This window comes from Phalacrocorax carbo, chromosome 6, assembly GCF_963921805.1.
Source record: "Phalacrocorax carbo chromosome 6, bPhaCar2.1, whole genome shotgun sequence".
Lineage (NCBI taxonomy): Eukaryota > Metazoa > Chordata > Aves > Suliformes > Phalacrocoracidae > Phalacrocorax > Phalacrocorax carbo.
The window spans coordinates 14,896,631-14,915,708 of record NC_087518.1 but is presented as its reverse complement, the minus strand read 5'-3'; the positions used below and the strand labels follow the sequence as shown (position 1 = coordinate 14,915,708).

The 19,078-nt window shown below is 36.9% G+C and overlaps 2 protein-coding genes across 8 annotated transcripts in view; both read right to left on the bottom strand.

Annotated features, from left to right (window-relative positions):
• Positions 1-120: 120 nt before the first annotated feature.
• ASB14 (ankyrin repeat and SOCS box containing 14) lies at positions 121-13,461 on the bottom strand. Its single transcript, XM_064453855.1, has 9 exons — positions 11,404-13,461; positions 10,844-10,894; positions 9,323-9,459; positions 9,068-9,226; positions 6,852-7,097; positions 4,445-4,616; positions 2,949-3,492; positions 1,930-2,083; positions 121-1,060 (listed from the first exon to the last, which is right to left on the bottom strand). The coding sequence occupies exons 1-9, from the start codon at positions 11,529-11,531 to the stop codon at positions 867-869; spliced, it is 1,785 nt and encodes a 594-aa protein (XP_064309925.1). The 5' UTR covers positions 11,532-13,461; the 3' UTR covers positions 121-866.
• A 292-nt stretch (positions 13,462-13,753) lies between these two features.
• Positions 13,754-19,078, bottom strand: part of DNAH12 (dynein axonemal heavy chain 12) — a 76,859-nt gene continuing 71,534 nt past the window's right edge. For 4 of the 7 annotated variants that reach the window (XM_064453846.1, XM_064453849.1, XM_064453848.1 and 1 more), the window contains 6 exons: positions 18,549-18,652; positions 17,223-17,427; positions 16,891-17,028; positions 16,340-16,431; positions 16,017-16,084; positions 13,754-14,892 (listed from right to left, as the gene is read on the bottom strand). In XM_064453846.1, the coding sequence (XP_064309916.1) occupies positions 14,702-14,892; positions 16,017-16,084; positions 16,340-16,431; positions 16,891-17,028; positions 17,223-17,427; positions 18,549-18,652 (798 nt within the window). In that variant the 3' untranslated portion in view covers positions 13,754-14,701. Of the gene's footprint in view, positions 14,893-16,016; positions 16,085-16,339; positions 16,432-16,890; positions 17,029-17,222; positions 17,428-18,548; positions 18,653-19,078 lie in introns of those variants that run through there. The other 3 variants (XM_064453847.1, XR_010373322.1, XR_010373323.1) reach the window with 3 other exon arrangements.

The following is a 19,078-nucleotide window of genomic DNA, read 5'->3' as shown; positions in this document are numbered from 1 at the left end:
ATCTAAAATCCACCCTGACACCTGCAGTATTTTTAGAAAGAATGGGCACGCTGCGGGTCTGCGTGTGCGATGTAAGACTTCCTAAGACAACTGTGACTGCTGACAGGTAGTGCTCCAAAAGGTTAAGCTTCAACTATATGAAGAGAAACTCCAAAAATTGCAAGCATGCCTTTGGGTCGCACTGTAAAAGCAAAACCTAGTTCTAGAGACAGCAATCAAAATACATAATGGACAAGATGTATCAATACCTGAGAATGCAGTTGAGAACTAAAACACATCTTTCAGAAATAGTACCTTCTTGTTGAAACATCGGTATTTCACACTAGCTGCTGTGATAAGCAGAGGTGTCTATAGCTGCTAATCCCACTTCACCTCTTAGAATGTGGGATTGCTTAATAGGGTGAAAAATGCAAATCTCCTTTAGGCTGCTCTTTGGAACTTCGATGCAGGACTTCACAAACAAAAACTCTAGTTCTTGACAAGGGAAAAAAGAACGATGTCCCTTCTCCATGTTAGTTAAATCCTGGACCTTTAACTCAACCATGAGTTTAACCCTGCAATGGGGGTAGTGTTATCTGTGATGACAGGCTTTACCTTAGCAATGGCGCATGGTGTGCAGTGCTACATTTTACAGTTAACTTTTCACACTAAGCATTTAAAATACTATTGCCATAACTTTCAGATAGTTTTTATTCCAGCAGATCTGTAGAATGGGATCACCAGTACTTACATTCTGGGGTTCTCCCCATTTTCTTCAGGGGATGAGGGGGGAATGCTGGTATGCCTTAATATAAAGAGCCCAAAAGGAAGAAGCAGCTGCATAAGTCTTATCCACGTCAACGTTCCCTTCAAAACAGAACTAATAATTATGTACAGTTGAGGCTGTAGGTTCCTCTGACATTTTCCTGACCATAAAGATCATATTCCTTGTACAGTACGTAGTCTTTCAAGCAGTTTGGCAGTGGAAGGAAGGTCATGAAGACAGGACAACGGAGACGCAACCGGCCCATGCATTCCCGTATCTTCAGACGACAAAGATGCTTCAGAGAGCGAGGATTTGCTAGAAATGAGAAGGCGAGATTGATATAAGTAAGTTATTTATTAAATTTTGTTCAATTTATTTATTCAATACTCTGCTACCTGGAGAACCTGACCTGTCAGGGTCTATAGCTTTTTCACCTCAGCCCATACCTCTCTCAGTTATATTCATAATCATTGCCAGCCAAATCAACAGATTTTGTTTCTATCAAGTTGGCTAAATGTAGGTTAATGCAAGTTTAAGTAGTAAAGTTTGGGGAATGTACTTCAACACCAAATAATTGGTGCCAGCTTTCTGACAACCTGAAGAAGCTACTAAAAGTAGAAGTATGAGTCATTACTACTTAATCTATATACAAACAAAAAGGACATAGAATTAATCTAGACTGGAATGAAATAAATTAAAATTAGTAGTTATCAGATTTGTTCCATCAACTACAGATTATTCTAATAATCAAGGAATCTAATAAATCTAAATTTCTTTTAAAAATTTTTTAAAATATAAAAAAAAAATCTAATAAACGCTTAAAAAAAAGACCCTAATAAATCTAATTTTATTAGATCTGCTACATCAACTACAGCAGGGCGAAAAGCTTTTCTCCCCTTGAAGAGGATTGTGTTGGGAACTTTAACTGCAATGTAGACAAGTGCTCTACATAAATTGGGCAGGTACTGCCTATCTGACTTCTGAGAGAAGCTTAAGTTTAACTCTTACACAGAATGATTTTTAAGAGGCCAGTTACTGTCAAAATGTAACATTTGGCCTAACAAGGGTCAAGAAAAGCAACAGCCTGAGGTAAATAAAATGAAAACTAAACTGCCACCAACAAAAAAGGCCCCAATCCCAAACCAGCTTGTTTTTAATTCCAAATGCAAACATCAGATACTTACTTAAAATCGAGTTGATGTCTGGCCAGAGTTCCTGTTCTTTAAGCACTGCTTCTAGCTTCCAGCAGATATTAACATGATCAACATAATCTAACATTACTCGCACTACTTTCCCAGACAGATGCTTCAACCATGACAAGGTTATCACTTCACAGAACTGACAGAAAGAAAATGTTTAAAAGGATAATAGTCAATACTCCTGTGAATGACTTCTGTGTCTGCAGGACGAAGGCAATTAAATAACTTCAGCAGAATGCCAGCAAGAATGAGTGTTCTGTCAGTCAGGGGAGCTTTAGAGGGTGTCACAGCTTGCTTTTAAGCCTCACAAGTAGAATCTGAAAATCTGAGAGATGGTTATTTTGTACCAGATCCAAAAATGACCTTAGTTACCAAATATAAAGCTGCTTAAGTGCTTAAAAAGTAGTGCTGCCACTCCCTAAGTGGAATTCAGATGTGTGTCCCAGCGTGCTGAACAGGGGGACCCGCCAGCCCAGTGCATGCCACGCCCCCTTATCTTCAGGTTAAAGAAGGGCTTATTAGGTTCAAGTGGATTTTACAAACTGCAAAACAAGGAGGCTGATGGGTGCCTCTGCGACCTCTTTATGTCGATCCAGGTTTGTTAATTTCTGGTCAGTGCTTATGCCAGCTCCAGGGCGTCCTTACAACAGCCTTCCAAGTATTGGAGTTACGATACAAGACAACCCAGCAAGCCAGCCTGCAAGTCCCTGCTTTCACAGCATGGACAAGCCTGCCCTGGAGAGCCAATTCTGTACTGATCTTAGTGTATCATTACCTGCATTTTCACAATTCAAAAATATTGTTTATGATAATTTGCTGTCATGAACCAGGCCTCGTAGCAACATCTATTTATTTTTAAAGCTTTGTGTGTTCCTACCTTTATGTGTAAACTGACTTATAGTTTCACAACTTCCTTTTCTGACGCTGCATTAAGTACATTTTCTTTTAGTTTCAGGAAGGATACTGCTAGTAAAACAACATATGAAGCCATCCGATGTACTTACCATTGTGTCTTTGATAACAGTAGAAGTCCATCCATCAGTTACATACTGGGAATGCAAACTGTTTCCCTGAGGGCAATCAAAGCAGCGGTGCACATCATACCCATAGTTCATCAGCATTCTTAACATGACTTCATCTTTCAGAGCATACTGCAGAGCTGATGGAAAATGGGTTGTATTCACTCTGCAGAAGTAATTGACATTAGCCCCATGTCGGAGCAGTAGATTCATTAACTCATAGTTGCCCATTCTCAAGGCGATTTGGAGGCAGTTGATGGGATCTTGGTTTGGCAGGGCTCCAGCATTCAACAGTAACCGTGTTGAACAGATATCCCCGTTGGAAACAGCAAAGTACAATGCTGATTTCCGGTGGTCATCGTAGCCTTTGCGAACTCTCTGATCCAGCATGAAATTGGCATCAAACCCAGACTTGAGGAGAAACTCAAGGCACTGAGGATGTGCTCCTGCTGCTGCCGAGTGAACTGGACTTATCCCACTTTCTTTAATGGCATCAAAATTAGTAACTGGAACTAAATTTTTTAGGGCTCTGAAGAATTAAAAAAAGGAAGAATCTCATGAATCTTAAACACATTGGTTAGCCTAGCTCAGTCTTTGAATTTCTGTGTTGCTGGGCTTCTGAATTCATCATGACTGTATACAATTATCTTAATCTACCAAATCAGTACCATGGCACACTATACCTCTGCATTGACTTCAATTGCTAACAATGAAATTGTTAGCCAGCAATGGGTACTGACTTTACACCTACTACACATAAAATATTATTCTATGATACTATTATTCATTAACAACCCTGTTCCTTACTTGAGGAGTAACGATTCCTTCTCAATAGAAGCTTTTCCTGAATGTCAAGTGCACAGTGTTACTGCTTAACCTATAGGAATTAGTGAATTAATATTATATGATGAATATATAAAATATAAATTAATATATGTAATAAATTTACATTTAAATATAGTTTAAGATATAAATTAATTAAATAATTAATCTATCTTGCATTGTGGTTAAGAGAATTAAGAATTCTCAGACTCTTAACCACAATGCAACATTCCTAGTATTGAAGAGTTGTTTCTCACTTACTGATTGTGATTTTAGCATAAATATCTTCCGGTGACCTTCCTGCCTTTGAAACAGGGATAACTCTTATCCCCTAAGTCTATTTGATGATTTAGTACATTTAACTTCCTGTGGTGGGGTGGAGATGAGGCACACCCAAAGTGAGCGAGGGTGTCCCAAGAACATCAACATCAGACCGGACAGTGTTATTATTTGTGACAACTGGAGAAATACTACAGGAATTAGTATGCTCATCCTAAATAATGAAGATTTTAGTCTGACTGGTCTCTTACATTCAGACACAGAAAACTCATATTTACATGGTTAAAAAGAATTCCTCTGCAAAACTACAGAATTGCTGCCTGCTTTGAATTAATATTTCTGGTGTCACCTTTAGTTTATTTTTAAGTATATTAACTCACAGAAAGTGTCCTCTGTACGCTGCTCTGTGGATTGGCAAATGACCCGAGTGCTTTGGTATGTTGGCATCAGCCCCATATTCTAGTAAAAGACTCAGAGATTCTGGATTTCCTCCTCCTGCTGCTTCAAATAATACAGAAGCACAATCCATTGCCTGGGAAAGAACATTTGCACCTGGAAAGAAGCACCAAGGATTTTTAAAGTAGACACTGTAAATATCCAGCAGTAATTAACATCTCCAACCCTCCAGTGACATGGTATCATGGATACCATTCTTTGCCAAATAAAACCACTATGGGCATAAAACCTTCATGTTGGATCCTTGATCCTGGGAACAAGAAGGTCCAAATTGCTTTGAACACAATTACACAGTAAGACTTGATGCTAGAACTGGGTAAGCAAGGGGTTGGTTCTTACTCATACTGACACTCGGCTTTTGGCTTATATACAACGCATTTCAGTTCTTCTACTTTACAAAGACCAGACAGATATAACTGCAAATATGAGAGAACCCAGTATCAAAAGAGTTCATACAACCCAGTCACAGCACTGCTGAGCCACCATATAAAATACTCCACCATAAATGTCTTGTGGGGCGTTCCCTAAGGTGACCTGCCTGCATGAGAAAACAATTACAACTACTTACTAAAGTATTAATACATTATTTGAATATTACGGAAATGTAGTCTTTATCAGGCCTTTACTTAATTACATCACAAAAATCCTCTTGGTGCAGATAGCGTTTCATTTTCTTTAGTAAGGGAAGTTACTTCTGCTGCTATTTCTGAAGGCACACCTTACAATAACCAGTTTCAATCCAATCACAGACCTTTCAGAAAACCAATAAAAACGTGTGTAAATAGGCTGAATAATTTAGAGGGAATATATATGGGTGTGTTTGTGCACATACATGTGTGAGTGCATATATACACACACACGCATATATATATCTTATAACATGAAATTTAGATACTAGGAATTCTTTAGGCAGACCTCAACTCACATGACTTGGGAGTCAAATTCTTCAAATAAGTTAAGATGCCATCCAAAATGCAAACAAGGTATCTTCTGCAATGTGTCAGATTTGCTGGCAGTTTTGCAAAGCATTCACTGATGACTACTACAGTTTGTTACAAGTAAGTGATCTCTAAAAATATATTTTGTATACATTTGGATCTATTTATGCTAGAGGCAGTATACTCAGTAACATGGTAACAGTTCCTTTCTTTTCACTTCAGTTTTACTGGCCACTGAGCTAAGAACAATTTTTTGCCTCTGCATTTGGGAATAATTTTCTCTGTTGGAAAGAGGATTCACTTTGTCCCATTTTTCTGGTTTTGGCTGGGAGAGAGTTATTTTTCTTCCTAGCAGCTGGTAGAGTGCTGTGTTTTGGATTTAGTATGAGAACAATGTGATAACACACTGAATGTTTTAGTTGTTGCTGAGCAGTGTTTATACTAAGTCAAGAACTTTTCAGCTTCCCATACTCTACCAACGAAGTGCCCAAGAAGCTGGGAGGGAGCATGGCCAGGACAGCTGACCCCAACTGGCCAAAGGGATATTCTGTACCATGTGACAGCATGCTCAGTATATAAGCTGGGGGAGTCGGCCAGGGGGTCAGTGATCGCTGCTTGGGGATGGGCTGGGCATTGGTCAGGAGGTGGTGAGCAACTGCATAAATTGTTTTTCCTGGGTTTTGTTCCTCTTTCTTGTTGTTTTCCTTTTCATTACATTATTATTATTGTTGTTGTTATTATTATTATTAAATTATTGAACTGTTCTTATCTCAACAACCGGTTTTCTTACTTTTGCTCTTCAGATTCTCTCCCCTGTCCCACCAGGGAGGGGAGGGTGAGTGAGTGGCTGGGTGGTGCTTAGTTGCTGGCTGGGGTTAAACCATGACAACTATTTGGGCTTTAAATATTTCAGTACTAACACATGTGAATGACAATCTCTACTCACTTGAAGAACACTGTCACCGAACCTACATGTTACTAAATCAATCTACTGAGTTGTAAAACAGAACCACAGAGTAGCTGAGGTTGGAAAGGACCTCTGGAGATCATCCAGTCCAACCCTGTGCTTGAGCAGGGTCAGCTACAGCAGGTTGCCTAGGACAGCATCCAGTCAGGTTGTTGGTATCTCTTAGGATGGAGACTCCACAACTTCTCTGAGTGACCTGTTCCAATATTCAACTACGCTCACAGAAAAAAGTATTGTCTTATATTCAGACAAAGTTTGCTAGGCTTCAGCTGGTGCCCATGCCTCTTGTCCTGTTATTGGGCACCACTGAGAAGAAACTGGCTCTGTCTTCTTTACACCATCTCATCAGGTATTTTGAACACCAGCAAGATAGACTCCCACCCTGAGCCTTGTCTTCCTATAACAGTCTATATAATAAAGTCTCACCTTTTTGCAATAACAGCTCCATAATTTCTGTATGTCCGATCTGTGCAGCCAGTGCTAGAGGTGTGAGCCCATATCCACTGCGAGGGTCAGGATCTGCTCCAGAACGAAGGAGAAGCTTCACCAGATCCTTCCTGCCTAGTCTGGCTGCCTCATGTAAAGCAGTCCTCTTGTGGACACACTGCAAATTCACTTTTGCACCAGAGCTTATCAACAAGGAGGCAATCTCATATGAATCTTGTTTAATTGCTATAAGACAATAAGTGAAGTATCAGCCAGAATGTTATTCAACACTATTCTAGGCACTATGGCTTCTGTTATGTGGCAGCCCAGGGACGCTCGAGCTGTTCCTGACAGTGCTATTTATACACTGAGAAATGTCACACTACACTGAAAGGTTTAACGTATCAACAAGTCTGTTCTTTGTTTCCAGGATAACATTAACTATACAAATGAATAATTTTATGGTAATCTCTTTTTCTCTCTGTAATCCTCTGTACTGTTTGGCAACGCAGCAGAATGCAACTTTCCTTGCCACTAGATGGAGATCGTATGCAGGGACTTGGTGGGGTCAGGAGCTGGCCTGTTCAGAGAGCTCTATTTAATCTTCCTAAGCAGTTACCATAATATGAAAAAAAGTTTAACATGACAGTGTCATATGCCTTCTTAGCTTAATAAGCTTGATCTGTCAAGTCAGTAAGGATCTTAAAAGAGTAATCTGCCAGTGGATGGAATGAATAGGCAACACCTTTCCCTCCTCCCACCTTTGATCTTCCAGGCTGTGCAGGGTAGAACAGTGAGTGCCCTTCACGGACACAGATTAGGCAGAGAAGCTTCATGTGCCACAGCTGCTTGAAATACCATTGACAGCATACTATAACCTGTGATGTCCCATTGTCTATAACCTACACGGCTGCTTTAGATAAATCCCACACATCCCCTTCTTGGGGGATCGTGCATTTTAATATAGTGCACTTAAAAGTATCTAGGAAGTCTCTACATCTTTTCTAAGCAGGTGGCCCTGAATAGAAGCTTTAATAATTTCAAAAGGATGGACTGGGGATCCTACAGATAGGATCCTACAGATTTTTCCTCTTCCTTTAACAACAGTTTTGAAAAAAACACCCTTCCAATATGGAAAGACTTAAAGGTTCATCCTAGACACTTACGGTGCTCATTTAGAACTCAGGTAATGAGATCACACTTTCCTTCTTTTGCCTACGGCTCAATAAGAATAATAGCATCATAGCCCAAAATTGGGGAAGCAAGTGAAATGAACATAGAACATTTCTGAAAAAGATCTTGGCAAAATATTAGGACTACTTATTTACAATTCAAGAGTTACAGTTCTTGTGCATGGTCGCATTAAGATGGCATTCACACTAAGAGCATTACTAGGTATGGGACCTTCTTCTTCAAACAAAAAAATTCAAAAAGAAAGGAAAGAATTTAGGCCTGGCTAGCTTCTTCACTTGTCATACTTGGATTAATTCCAACAAGGTCTGAAAAGGGACAAATGCTGCTTTGCCCTCTATGTAATACAGATAAATCAGGCTGGTTTGCTATAATTTTTGAAAATCAAAGCCAATTACCATGATTCTTGGAGAAAAATAAGTTGATGCCATGAAAAAGATACCATGTAGGCAGAGAATATGAATGTTTTCTGCCTGCAGACATGAAGAACAGTAATAGCATGAAGAAGCACGAGGACCTGGTTATCTGGCACCACTGCATAAATGACGCCAAGGAAAGCAGAGGAAGACATTCTGGCACTTCGTGGAGGAAGCTATTTGATTCTTTGAGGACAAAGATATATGTTCAGCCTGAACCTCAAATTCTTTACAACTGAGGGATGGAAAATAGTAAGTGTATCTGGAGCTCCCTGCATTGGATCAGACTAGGGAAAGACTTCTAGCTTCTAGCTCTATGTTGCCCGTGCTTCACTAGACCAATAAGGCTAACACTTTAATTAATAAATAATGCTAACAACTTTGTGCTGACAGTCCCTAACATGGAATTGTCAGCTCATTTAAAGGCCTGACATCATCTAAGAAAAACAGACAGGGACAGACGCATTCAATACTGAGATTAACATTTTTTGCTCCTTATAGCAAAGTATTTTAGATCTTGAAGTATAATATGTCAATTTGAAACCTAAAATGTGTAACTATAACCTCAGCTCATTCCCTCACCTATCAACCCCTAAATAAAGTATTCACCTATAACTAAAGGAGAATCTCCCTCTTCATTCTTAACATTGGGATTGCTGCCATTTTGCAGGAGAAAGCGGACATTGTCTACAAAGCAATTTCTTACTGCCACCAAGAGAGGTGTTTCCCCTTTTAGAGTGGTCTGTTCCCACGTAATGGCACGGGAGGCTGAAATACAGAAAAGCAGAACACATTTGAAGCTGGATCATTCATTAAACCTGACTTTGTAGAACTTTTTGGTGGAAAACCACAAGGCCTCCATACCTTTCAAAGTTATTTCAAGGATGTTCTTATTTAGCTGTGCTGCAGCTTCATGCACAGGAAGCCAGCCTTGCTGATCTGCTTCTTCAAAAGCAGAACTGTGCCTCACCAACTTCATCAAGGCCTCTTCATGGCCTGTGATATTTTAAGATAGACACATACCCCATTAGCCATAATAAAACAAAATTCAGGAAACTAATACACTGAGTGTTATTTATCTCATCAGTGTGTCTTGAATAAACAACTTGCTTTCTCAAAGCAATTTTTTCTCATAGGGTCATTTACATAAATGGAACAATCAATGATTGACATTGACTCACAGAGCAGTTTGAATTATACATTTAAAAAATTACTTATAATTAATATGACTAAAATATTTCAAATACAATCCTCTCTTATGAGCAACAGTGCATGAAAGTTTAATGTATAAAGTAAACAGTGAAACTGTAGGAAAAATATTTAGGTTGGCAAAAGTAAAATGAAGCTGATTTAACAGGATGAGACCTATCTTGTTATTCCTGCTTTAACTAACAATCTTACTAGAACTTTAATCAACACAGATGACTGTTTTCCATTTTATATCTCATCAAGAAACAGCAAAACTTTCCTGGCTGGAAAGCCTGTTTTCTGTAGAAAATGAAGTAGAGGCCTGGTTTCTGTTTCATGTTTTTTATCCTATCATTCCTGGGAGAAGGCAGTCTGCCCTCCTGTTACCTACAACTATAGTATGAGGGGACAGACTGCTCTCAATCTCTGCTGCTGAAGTCTTCCTACATATGGAAGAATTATACATTCATAAGGCCAGAAAGCAAGTGTAACTAGCGTTTAGGCACATTCTTTATAGTGTTCAGAATATATATAGCATCTGCTTTTCCAGAAAAGACTTTGTTTCTTGCTTCCTACTCCACTAAATATCTCTATAGTTACTTACTATGACATGCATAAAGACTGGACTGAAGGTTTCCCACTGCCAGACAACTGTCCTAACAATTGTACTACTTGTGCTCATTGTTTACTGATCTCTGTGACTCAGTATATAAAATGATTATACCACAAAAAGTAGAAGTTTCAGAAGAGGAGATTAAGAGCATCTCATAGAGGAATACACTAATTTTTGGCAGTTAAGGAATAGTTTGGAGCACTCTTCAGGTAGAAAATGGATTTTAATCCAGGTATCTCATGAAGTGAAATGCTTTTAGGAAGCATTAAATGACTGGGGCCCTTGCCATCCTCTCTTTTATTTTACAAGAAAGGCCTGGCATTGTCCCCTAATTCCATGAGATGAATCACTGGAATCTGAGAGGAGTGACATTTGAACCCATCCCATTACCATGTTCCTATCTAATAAGTTAGCTTTTGGGGGTCCTGTTTTTATTGCCTTACTCCTCTCAAGAGTATATAAAGAAAAGCTGCACTTAAATCAGGTGATCAAACACCTGAAACGTAGGCACTGTTCAACAATGCAAATACCCAAGCGGTTCCTAGGGGTATAGGCTTAGCGTGCTGTATTTGTACTTAACTGTCCGAATTGCCGCAATTATCTTCCCATGTTCTTCACTTGCAATATTCTGGAAACTGCATAAACAGAGCAAAAATAAAGTGAGAAGTAAAAATTAATGTGAAGTTCAGGATATAATTATACCTTCACTTAAATACTTAAGTCTAGATTACATGTTAGATTTCTGTAAGTTGCATAGGTTTTGTGAGGGTTTAACACATTGAAACACTTTTTTTGTTGGTCCTCCCCTGCCACTATAAATACTGGATTTTTCACACAAAGGCCAAAAATTAAATACTAAAATGGGGGCAAGCTACCATATCAATATATTTTTACATCACGTACTTTTCTTCATAAAGCCTTGTACTCATTTATATATGGATGTAAAACACCATCTGAAAGTTTTGTACATTCCATATTTTCAAGGAAATATTCTCAAGGAGGACTCAGAACTACCAGAGTTTTCCAGTATCCACGAGACAAGGCCAGAGCAATACAATATAAGGAGTCACAAAGGAAAATAAGGCTACTACATGCCTATAATAATGCCAAGAAAACACCCAAAACAGAAGTAATAATTTATTACCTTTCATCATCTGTTGCACTGCCACTTGTTTCAATTTTATGCCTATCTTGTAAGCTTTCCTGAATAGCTTGTTGGGTTGGGAGTTCATCATCAGAATCATCATTGAACATATATGTAGAATTATACATGGCAAATCAGCACCACCTGGCTCACTTTCTGTAGGGAAACACTGCTTTTTAATTGGAAGCAGATGTTAAATCTACAGGTTAAATCTGGAATAATAGAAATAGCAATTGCTGTTTAAGTATCACAAGAAATGAAACAAAGTTTAAAATAAATGAGTCGAAACTTCTCCATCTCAAGCTCCAGCGTCCTCCCAGGTATTTACATTTGTGTTGCAAAGAGTTATTCTATTTAGAACAGAGTAAAGATTTTCTATTCCAATAGCATGTGCCATTATCTCTGTTCCTCGGAGTGAACTTACAGAATAGCTACTTATTCTGGCACTACTTATTAGAAAGCAATAAAAATAAGGAAAACTTAGTTTTCAGATAAATAGTCATTCCCTCTTAAGTCTTTCAGACTCTCAAATACCGTCATAATTGTGCTCTGACATTTTCTTAGTAGGAAGACAGATGTGCAATAAGACTTAGGATGTTTTTTCATTTTGTTCACAGAGGGCCTGGAAGTGAAGGACAAGTGAAGGACATTAAATTTTTTAATAACAGCTTTTGTTCAAACTGTTTCAACAAAGATATCATTAGGGCCATATTTTGCAGTCAGGAAGTATTTTAGATTTGTGCTATTATGTGCATCAGCATTCCAACTGAAACAACATCAAAATCCATGCTTGAAATAAGATCCACTTTACCACTTTATGTGCATAATCTACAGCAATTTAGAACAGATAAACTTACAATTCTGTATTCTTCATCAGTGCATGTCTGGTTTTTTTCTAATACTTGTAGGGGATATGTAAAAATACTGCAACAATATATATCCAAATGCAGGGAGAAATAAAAAACACTGGTGTAACCACAATGGAGTTGCTTTAAAGAAAAAAAAAGCTTAAGAATAGGGTTAGTTAAAAAAATATTGGCCAAATTGAAAGGGTTCAATTAAAAATAGTTTTACCTCTTTAAGATTGTAATACAATGGAGCATAGAAATAAATCCCATTGATACTATTTCTTAAGTCTAAATGTTAAAATTTAAGAAGAAATCATTAAAAATCATTAATGACCAAATCAATTATTAAACAGTACAGTGTGTGTAGATGTACACTGTTACATGCATAAGCAGTCATACTGTTCTTTCGCACATTCAGCTACATGCTGTTATAGATTAAAATCACGGATGTTCTGTTAGGCTCAAGCCTCTCATCTGTTTTACCTTTTCAAAACTTCTACTTCTCTTTTTCAGGAGTTGGCCTGAAAAAATCAAGCAAAAATACAGGGCAAAGTAAACTAAACTAAACTAAACTAAACTGAAAGCAAATAAATAAATTAGCAAAATGAATAAGCACAGCAAAATGAAGGAAGTTGTTAACATGCCACTTACAAAGTTTGGAATAATCCTGGAAACATCTTAAAGTTGAGCAGCAGCAATTCATAGCAAACTTGCATCATTTAATTTCTTACCTGATCCATGTAATGTGTGATTTCAAGGCCTTGCTCTGTAATTGCACATGTAGCAAAAACCAGAAATATATTAACAAAATATACAGACAAGCAACTACTAGTATTTGACTATACCTGTAGTATAATGAGTGTATAAAAAAATTACTACTTTTCCTATGAATTGAGAAAATATACAATTTTTCCTCACCTTCTGAAAGAGGGAAGACCTCACACTTTGAAGAAATGATTATTAAGTTGAAAGTGATATTTTCAGGATTGAAAATGATCTCAGTAGAGCCTACATCCATTAATAGCTCACTATAAATACCCGATCATAAGATACTCCGGGACTTTCTCCATGTTTCTTTCATATAGGTTAGTTATGTTTAATAATCTGTCCTGACAAATGGTGTCAGCAAAAGAAGGAATTAGAAGTCCAGTTTCTTTGTACAAATACTCGTGTTAAAAGTTTTTTGAATTAGTTTTGACAACTATAAGTAGTAACTATTACATTATGGAAAAAAAATTCCTTAGTGCTTCCCTAAGAGAGTAAACTAAAGATACTGTTAGGAGCTTACTTAGAAGAGTAAGACAACGTAAAAAAAATAACTAAAACCAATAAAAGGAAACATAAACAAGCAAATAAAATCAAGCAAGAATTCTATTAAAAATTACTATGTGTTTCCAATTGCTTCATTACAATTCACATATTAATATATCAACAGAAAAGCAAACAAAAGATAAATCCATAAAATCTTTAAAAGGAAAAGCGCAGTTTCAGAAAGACAGACCTATGCTGAAAACTTATGCTGGTGTAACACACAATAAGCAGGGAAATCAAGGACATAGATGCCTAGTTATAACAGTGAGGGTAGGACGGAGTGAGGCTTTCATGCGCTTAATTTATTCCTACTGTATTTTACAGAGGGTTCCTTACAAAGAAGTGATGATGGCTCGTCTGAATGCAAGGTGGAAATAGGTCTTTGCTGGCGGAGATCTAGGAAGAATGCTTGAGTAATTTTTTTTTTTTCAAATAAAGAAAACAAAAATGCAGAATCAGTGAAGGAACTGAAACTGGACTGCCACTCTGGAGCAATAGGGAAACAGGGAACTTTTTATGGCAGGTGGTCATAAGGGAGATTTTATCATTTATTCTTCATGGAAACTATTTGGGGAAAAAAAAATTGCAAAAATCAGAATATCTGAATTAAATCCTGAAAAGATTAATTTGCTGAGGAAGGTAGGCATCAGAAGTACATACTATAGATAGTTAAGCGATTTATCATACTGCAGTCTTCACTGTTCCTATGACAGAACATAGGCTATATATAAATCTAGATTGAAATCCCAAAACTTACTACCTACTAGCTTTCCACTCATATGATTCAGCACTCTTAATGCATCTAGTTTATTAACTGTAACATTTCCCTCAGAAAGTGCAGACTATTTTTCATTTTCATTAGGATGTATTTTGCAACATTCAAATAATGCATAAAATTGATGTTTACACATTAATAATATTACCAAAGGCTAAAATCCTAGCTGTATCTTTTATAGATTAAGATGCTAGTAGCAATACATCCTTATTTAAGGCAAAACATTGAGGACCAGAAAATATTTGCATGACCTCTTTTAATATAAAGAAGTCCAGATGTTTCTTTTACACAATATGTTCCACTTCCTCTGTAAGCCAACAAAAAGAACAGGATCTTGAGAAGTCTGTATCTGAACTGTCCAAAGTTAGTCATCCAGCTGGCAGAGCAACGCAACACCTCGCTTGATCCAGTGTTGAACTGGTTTATCTGTGTTAAGTGCCAAAGCAATGACGAAATTAGTAGAATGTCCAGTAGTAGATAAGATTCCTTTACGTTCACTTGTCTTGTAGAGTGGGCAAACATATGCATTAGATTTCTTTATGTCCGATTTTGCAGCTTCAAAAAAAACCCAAAAATAATATATTACGTTCAGCAGATCTAGTGACAGAAACATAATCTACATACAAATATTAAGTATTTACAGTAACATGCTTAAAGCTAAATAAAAATGCAGAATTGTTTTGTGAGTAATATAATAAAATTATCTGGCTTTTTTTTGTGTTTTCTTGTGTGGTTTGTTTTGTTTTTAAACCCAACTAATATAGCTATGATTTGTTTTCAGGACTCGATGCCTTTCTGTGATTCTACCAGCTTTGTAATCATTCAAAGACACATGAAAATCCGAATAGTTAAAGCATAGTTTATACATGAGCTTTTAACAGCACCTCAAGAATTCTGGTCCAGCAGCCAGAGGACCTAACTGCAATTCAAGTCACCTGAGATCCAAGGACACAACTCTGCAGGAACTTCTTGTGTGCCTAGACTGCTTATATAAAATTTATGCAAAGTCTAAAATCATGCACGTCTGAATAGATTCATCCAAACTCAAGAAAAAGCACAGAGAAAGTGGAAACTTTGTAAGACTGCCTATTAGCTGATAACATTGAGGTTGCAACAGTTGCAGTAGAAAGTCCTGCTTAAGTGAATAAATAAAAAGAAGGACCTACTGCTCCTGATCAAAGAAAACCAGTGTTACGGAAAATAGCTGACTAGTATGACAGACAACTAGCATAGCAGCTAAAAATAACCTGAGCAAACCTTCCTAAATCATGTGAGGTAAAACACTGAGTCTCAGCCTAAGTCAATTAAAAGTTCTCCTCGAGTAGAGCCAGGAATTCACAAACCACGTGCCTTCCTACCCAGATTAACTTATGGTTCAAAAACAGATTGGGCAGCACCTATACATATTTATAAAAAATTCATTTAACTAGGCCTTTCATCTAATCCATAATTAAAAATGTCTGTGGGGAGAGGGACAGGCCTATTGCTCAGAAGAGATGAGACTGAATCAAGCTAGCAAGCCCAGTTTTTAACATAAAAGTCATAGGCCATGTGCACATGAATTCTGTGCACATTTGGGTACTTTGGTGAGACTAGGAGCATTGATCTTATGTAAAAAAAGGGATTCACTGTTACAATTTCATGTTGAATAGCTCACACTTCAGAGAAATTATACTCACTTGGCTTTATCCAAATGACTGGCATCATATCAAAGAGCAGTTTGGGATGCTGCTCAGCTAACATTCCCCTGGTGAGAGAAAGCAACAAAGTAAGTATTTGTGGCTTTGGGTTTAACCAAAGAGGGTTTTGGTGTATGTGTTTTGGTTGTTGCTTGCTTGGAGTTTGGTTTTTTTTTCTTTACCATTTTCCATGCATGAAAGAGTATTTCATTTGGTGTGTTATTTCAATAATATAAAAAGTATCACTTAAAATATTTAAACAAATCTTTTTTGAGCACCTAAGAAAGCTTTCCAAAACCATAGTAAACCACTTTGTTACTGACTTGGTCCTGTCCCAGCGAGCTCCGTCTAAAAATAATCCGTGGATATAAACACCATCTTCTGGTGCAGTATCAGCAGTATCCTGAGGAATAACCTACAAGAAGTGTTATATGTTACTAAACTTTCATAGCTGTTTGCTTTTTGAAGTATTATGCCAATAACCAATTTTCAGAAGATCAATCTAGAAGAAGAATAATATAGTAATACCTTCCTTCCGGTACTAATTTTATACAAAACTATAAAGATAGCCGATTTCTGTGGGTTTGTTAATTACTTTTATTGTAGGTTATAAAATAAGGCTTTAATCACACAAACATGTATTCTACAGGCTGTTTTCCTGAGTGGAGGTCCAGGTCCAATCATAGAACTACTTTTAGTATACAACTTTTGCACGTTATTTAACATGCCTACCTTACCAAGGAATTAAATGTATGTCTTCAAATTGCAGTGAGTTAGCTGCAAAATGAACCTTCCAGTCAGGGTTTATTTACTACATCTAACTGCAATATCAGGACTCAGATTAAGAAAATATGCATTTATAATTTATCTCTACCTGAAATTCATATCCCAGAAGGTCAATAGGGATCTTGTGCTTCCTAGCATAGTTTTGCATCGCTCCAGTTAAGAAAGCTTGAGTAAAATAGAATCCTGACAGCCAAAAAACCGTGGGCTTACCTAATTCATACCAATCCTGGAAAGTGGAAATGACACATTTAGTAACCAGAAAGAGACAAAACCCACATCATTTGGCCATTTTCTACATAACTGTACTCAGAAAATCTAAGCAAGGTCTATCACTCCTTTCCCAATATTCCTTTAATATAAAGGACAAATTATGTGAAGAAGCACATTAAATAATTGATAGTACTGGCTCTTGTACATTACCTGTAAAAATTTCAGCCTTTCTAGAAAATCTAGAATATAGCTCCCTAATGGTTTTAGACTTGGGTATGAATGTTTAGCCCAATTCTCAGGAACTTTTCCAGTAAGTAGACTGCAACACAGAGCCTCCAGTTCAGCATCCATAACAACCAGTCCTTTAACGGCTTTCTTCAGGTTAATTAGTGTAACACGAATAGTTCGGATTAAACTAGAATCAAAATATAAAACAGATTTTTCACAAGTTTTGCATGATTTGTAAAACACATCCTCCTCAGTGGAAAAAGAAACCAACAGATTACGGAACCATCTATAGAACTTATAGCTGGGACAGAACTGCATAATTAGCTATATCTGTAAAGCCATGGATTTGTGCATTTGTACCGATTTATTTAAGATAGTAACAGTTTAATAAATTATTTTGTTATCTCTGATATACTCTGTGTTGTTTGGTAAGAGGATAAATTTGGAACTCCAAATGTATACACTGTATACTGGATGAAGGAGAAAGCTTTAGATTACAAAAGAAGAGGTGGGTAGGGTCTGCAACAAAGGAAAACTTGGAGACTGAAGGCAGAGAGCATTATTGAAAGTTTGGGAGAAAATGAAGTGGGAGATGTGAAGACACAAATAGAGAAGGAGGAGGACAGAAAAACAGGGAAGAAAGACTGGAGGACCAGGCAAAGATAGTAAAGAAAAGTAGGGAACAAAGTAAAAAGAAAGACTGGGGACCCAAAGAGAAAAATAGGAGTGATTATAGGTTTGTAATCTTAGGAGCATAAATGTGAAAAGAAGGTATAGGAAGAAAGGCATCAGGAAAGAGGAAAAAAAAGGAAAAATTTAGAACAGAAGTATATGAGAATAAAGAAATAAGCAGAAATATTTCCAACTATCAAGGAAAATGTTTCGTAAACTATAACTGTGCATGTATTACAGTTTCTAACCCCTTTATAGGTCAGAAATATGAAGAAAATAAAATATAATTGAACATAAAGAAAGAGAAAGTGAAGTTAAAAAAAAAAAGGAACACAAAAAATATTGTTCGTGTTCTCTTTTCCAAATGCCTCCTCAGACTCCCTTCTTCTATCTTATGTTTTAATCTTTCAGTTCATCTCGTCACTAGATCATTTTCCCTGTCATTTATCCTACATTCTGACTTTCCACAAGGAGTAATGGTATTTGGACTGCAGATATCACTGCAGACAATTAGAAGGGAACAAAATAAATAAATAATTTCACAGAACATAGAGTTTGCACAGTATGATTTGCATGAAAACTTTTTCTGTGAATGGAATGATTTGGGTTACATTTCATAAAATATAAGACACTTACTTGTTAAATCTTTCCATTTCTTGCACCAACACAGTATTCATACTTTCTTCATATCTCACAGGATATTTACTTAGGCAGCCTTCAATGTCAAAATCATCAGGAAGCTGTAAGTGACAACATACTTGGAAATCATTCCATGTATCATTATGCATCGGTATTACATTAAATGTATGCAGATGTGAAAAATTGCAGAGTAATACCTACCATTAAACTTTTTTATGAATACACATCATCAATCCAGTATTTAGTAATTTAATCCAAATAAAAATTATGGGTTTTTTAAAGTGATGTTTATCTTTTAAAAACCACCTAGAATTTTCCATACCATGAAAAGTTATTAATGTTTCATTTTTATTAATTTTAAACTTGTTCACACAAATGAATCAACTGCTTTTTCAAGTTGTGTTTGTGCTGTTTTCTCTCTCTGTCTCCTATCTCCTACCTATTTAATAAAACTTCTTTAAACTAAAATATATCTGTGGTCTGTTACAGCCACACAAGTCCTCACTTTCATATTGCACTAAATTCCT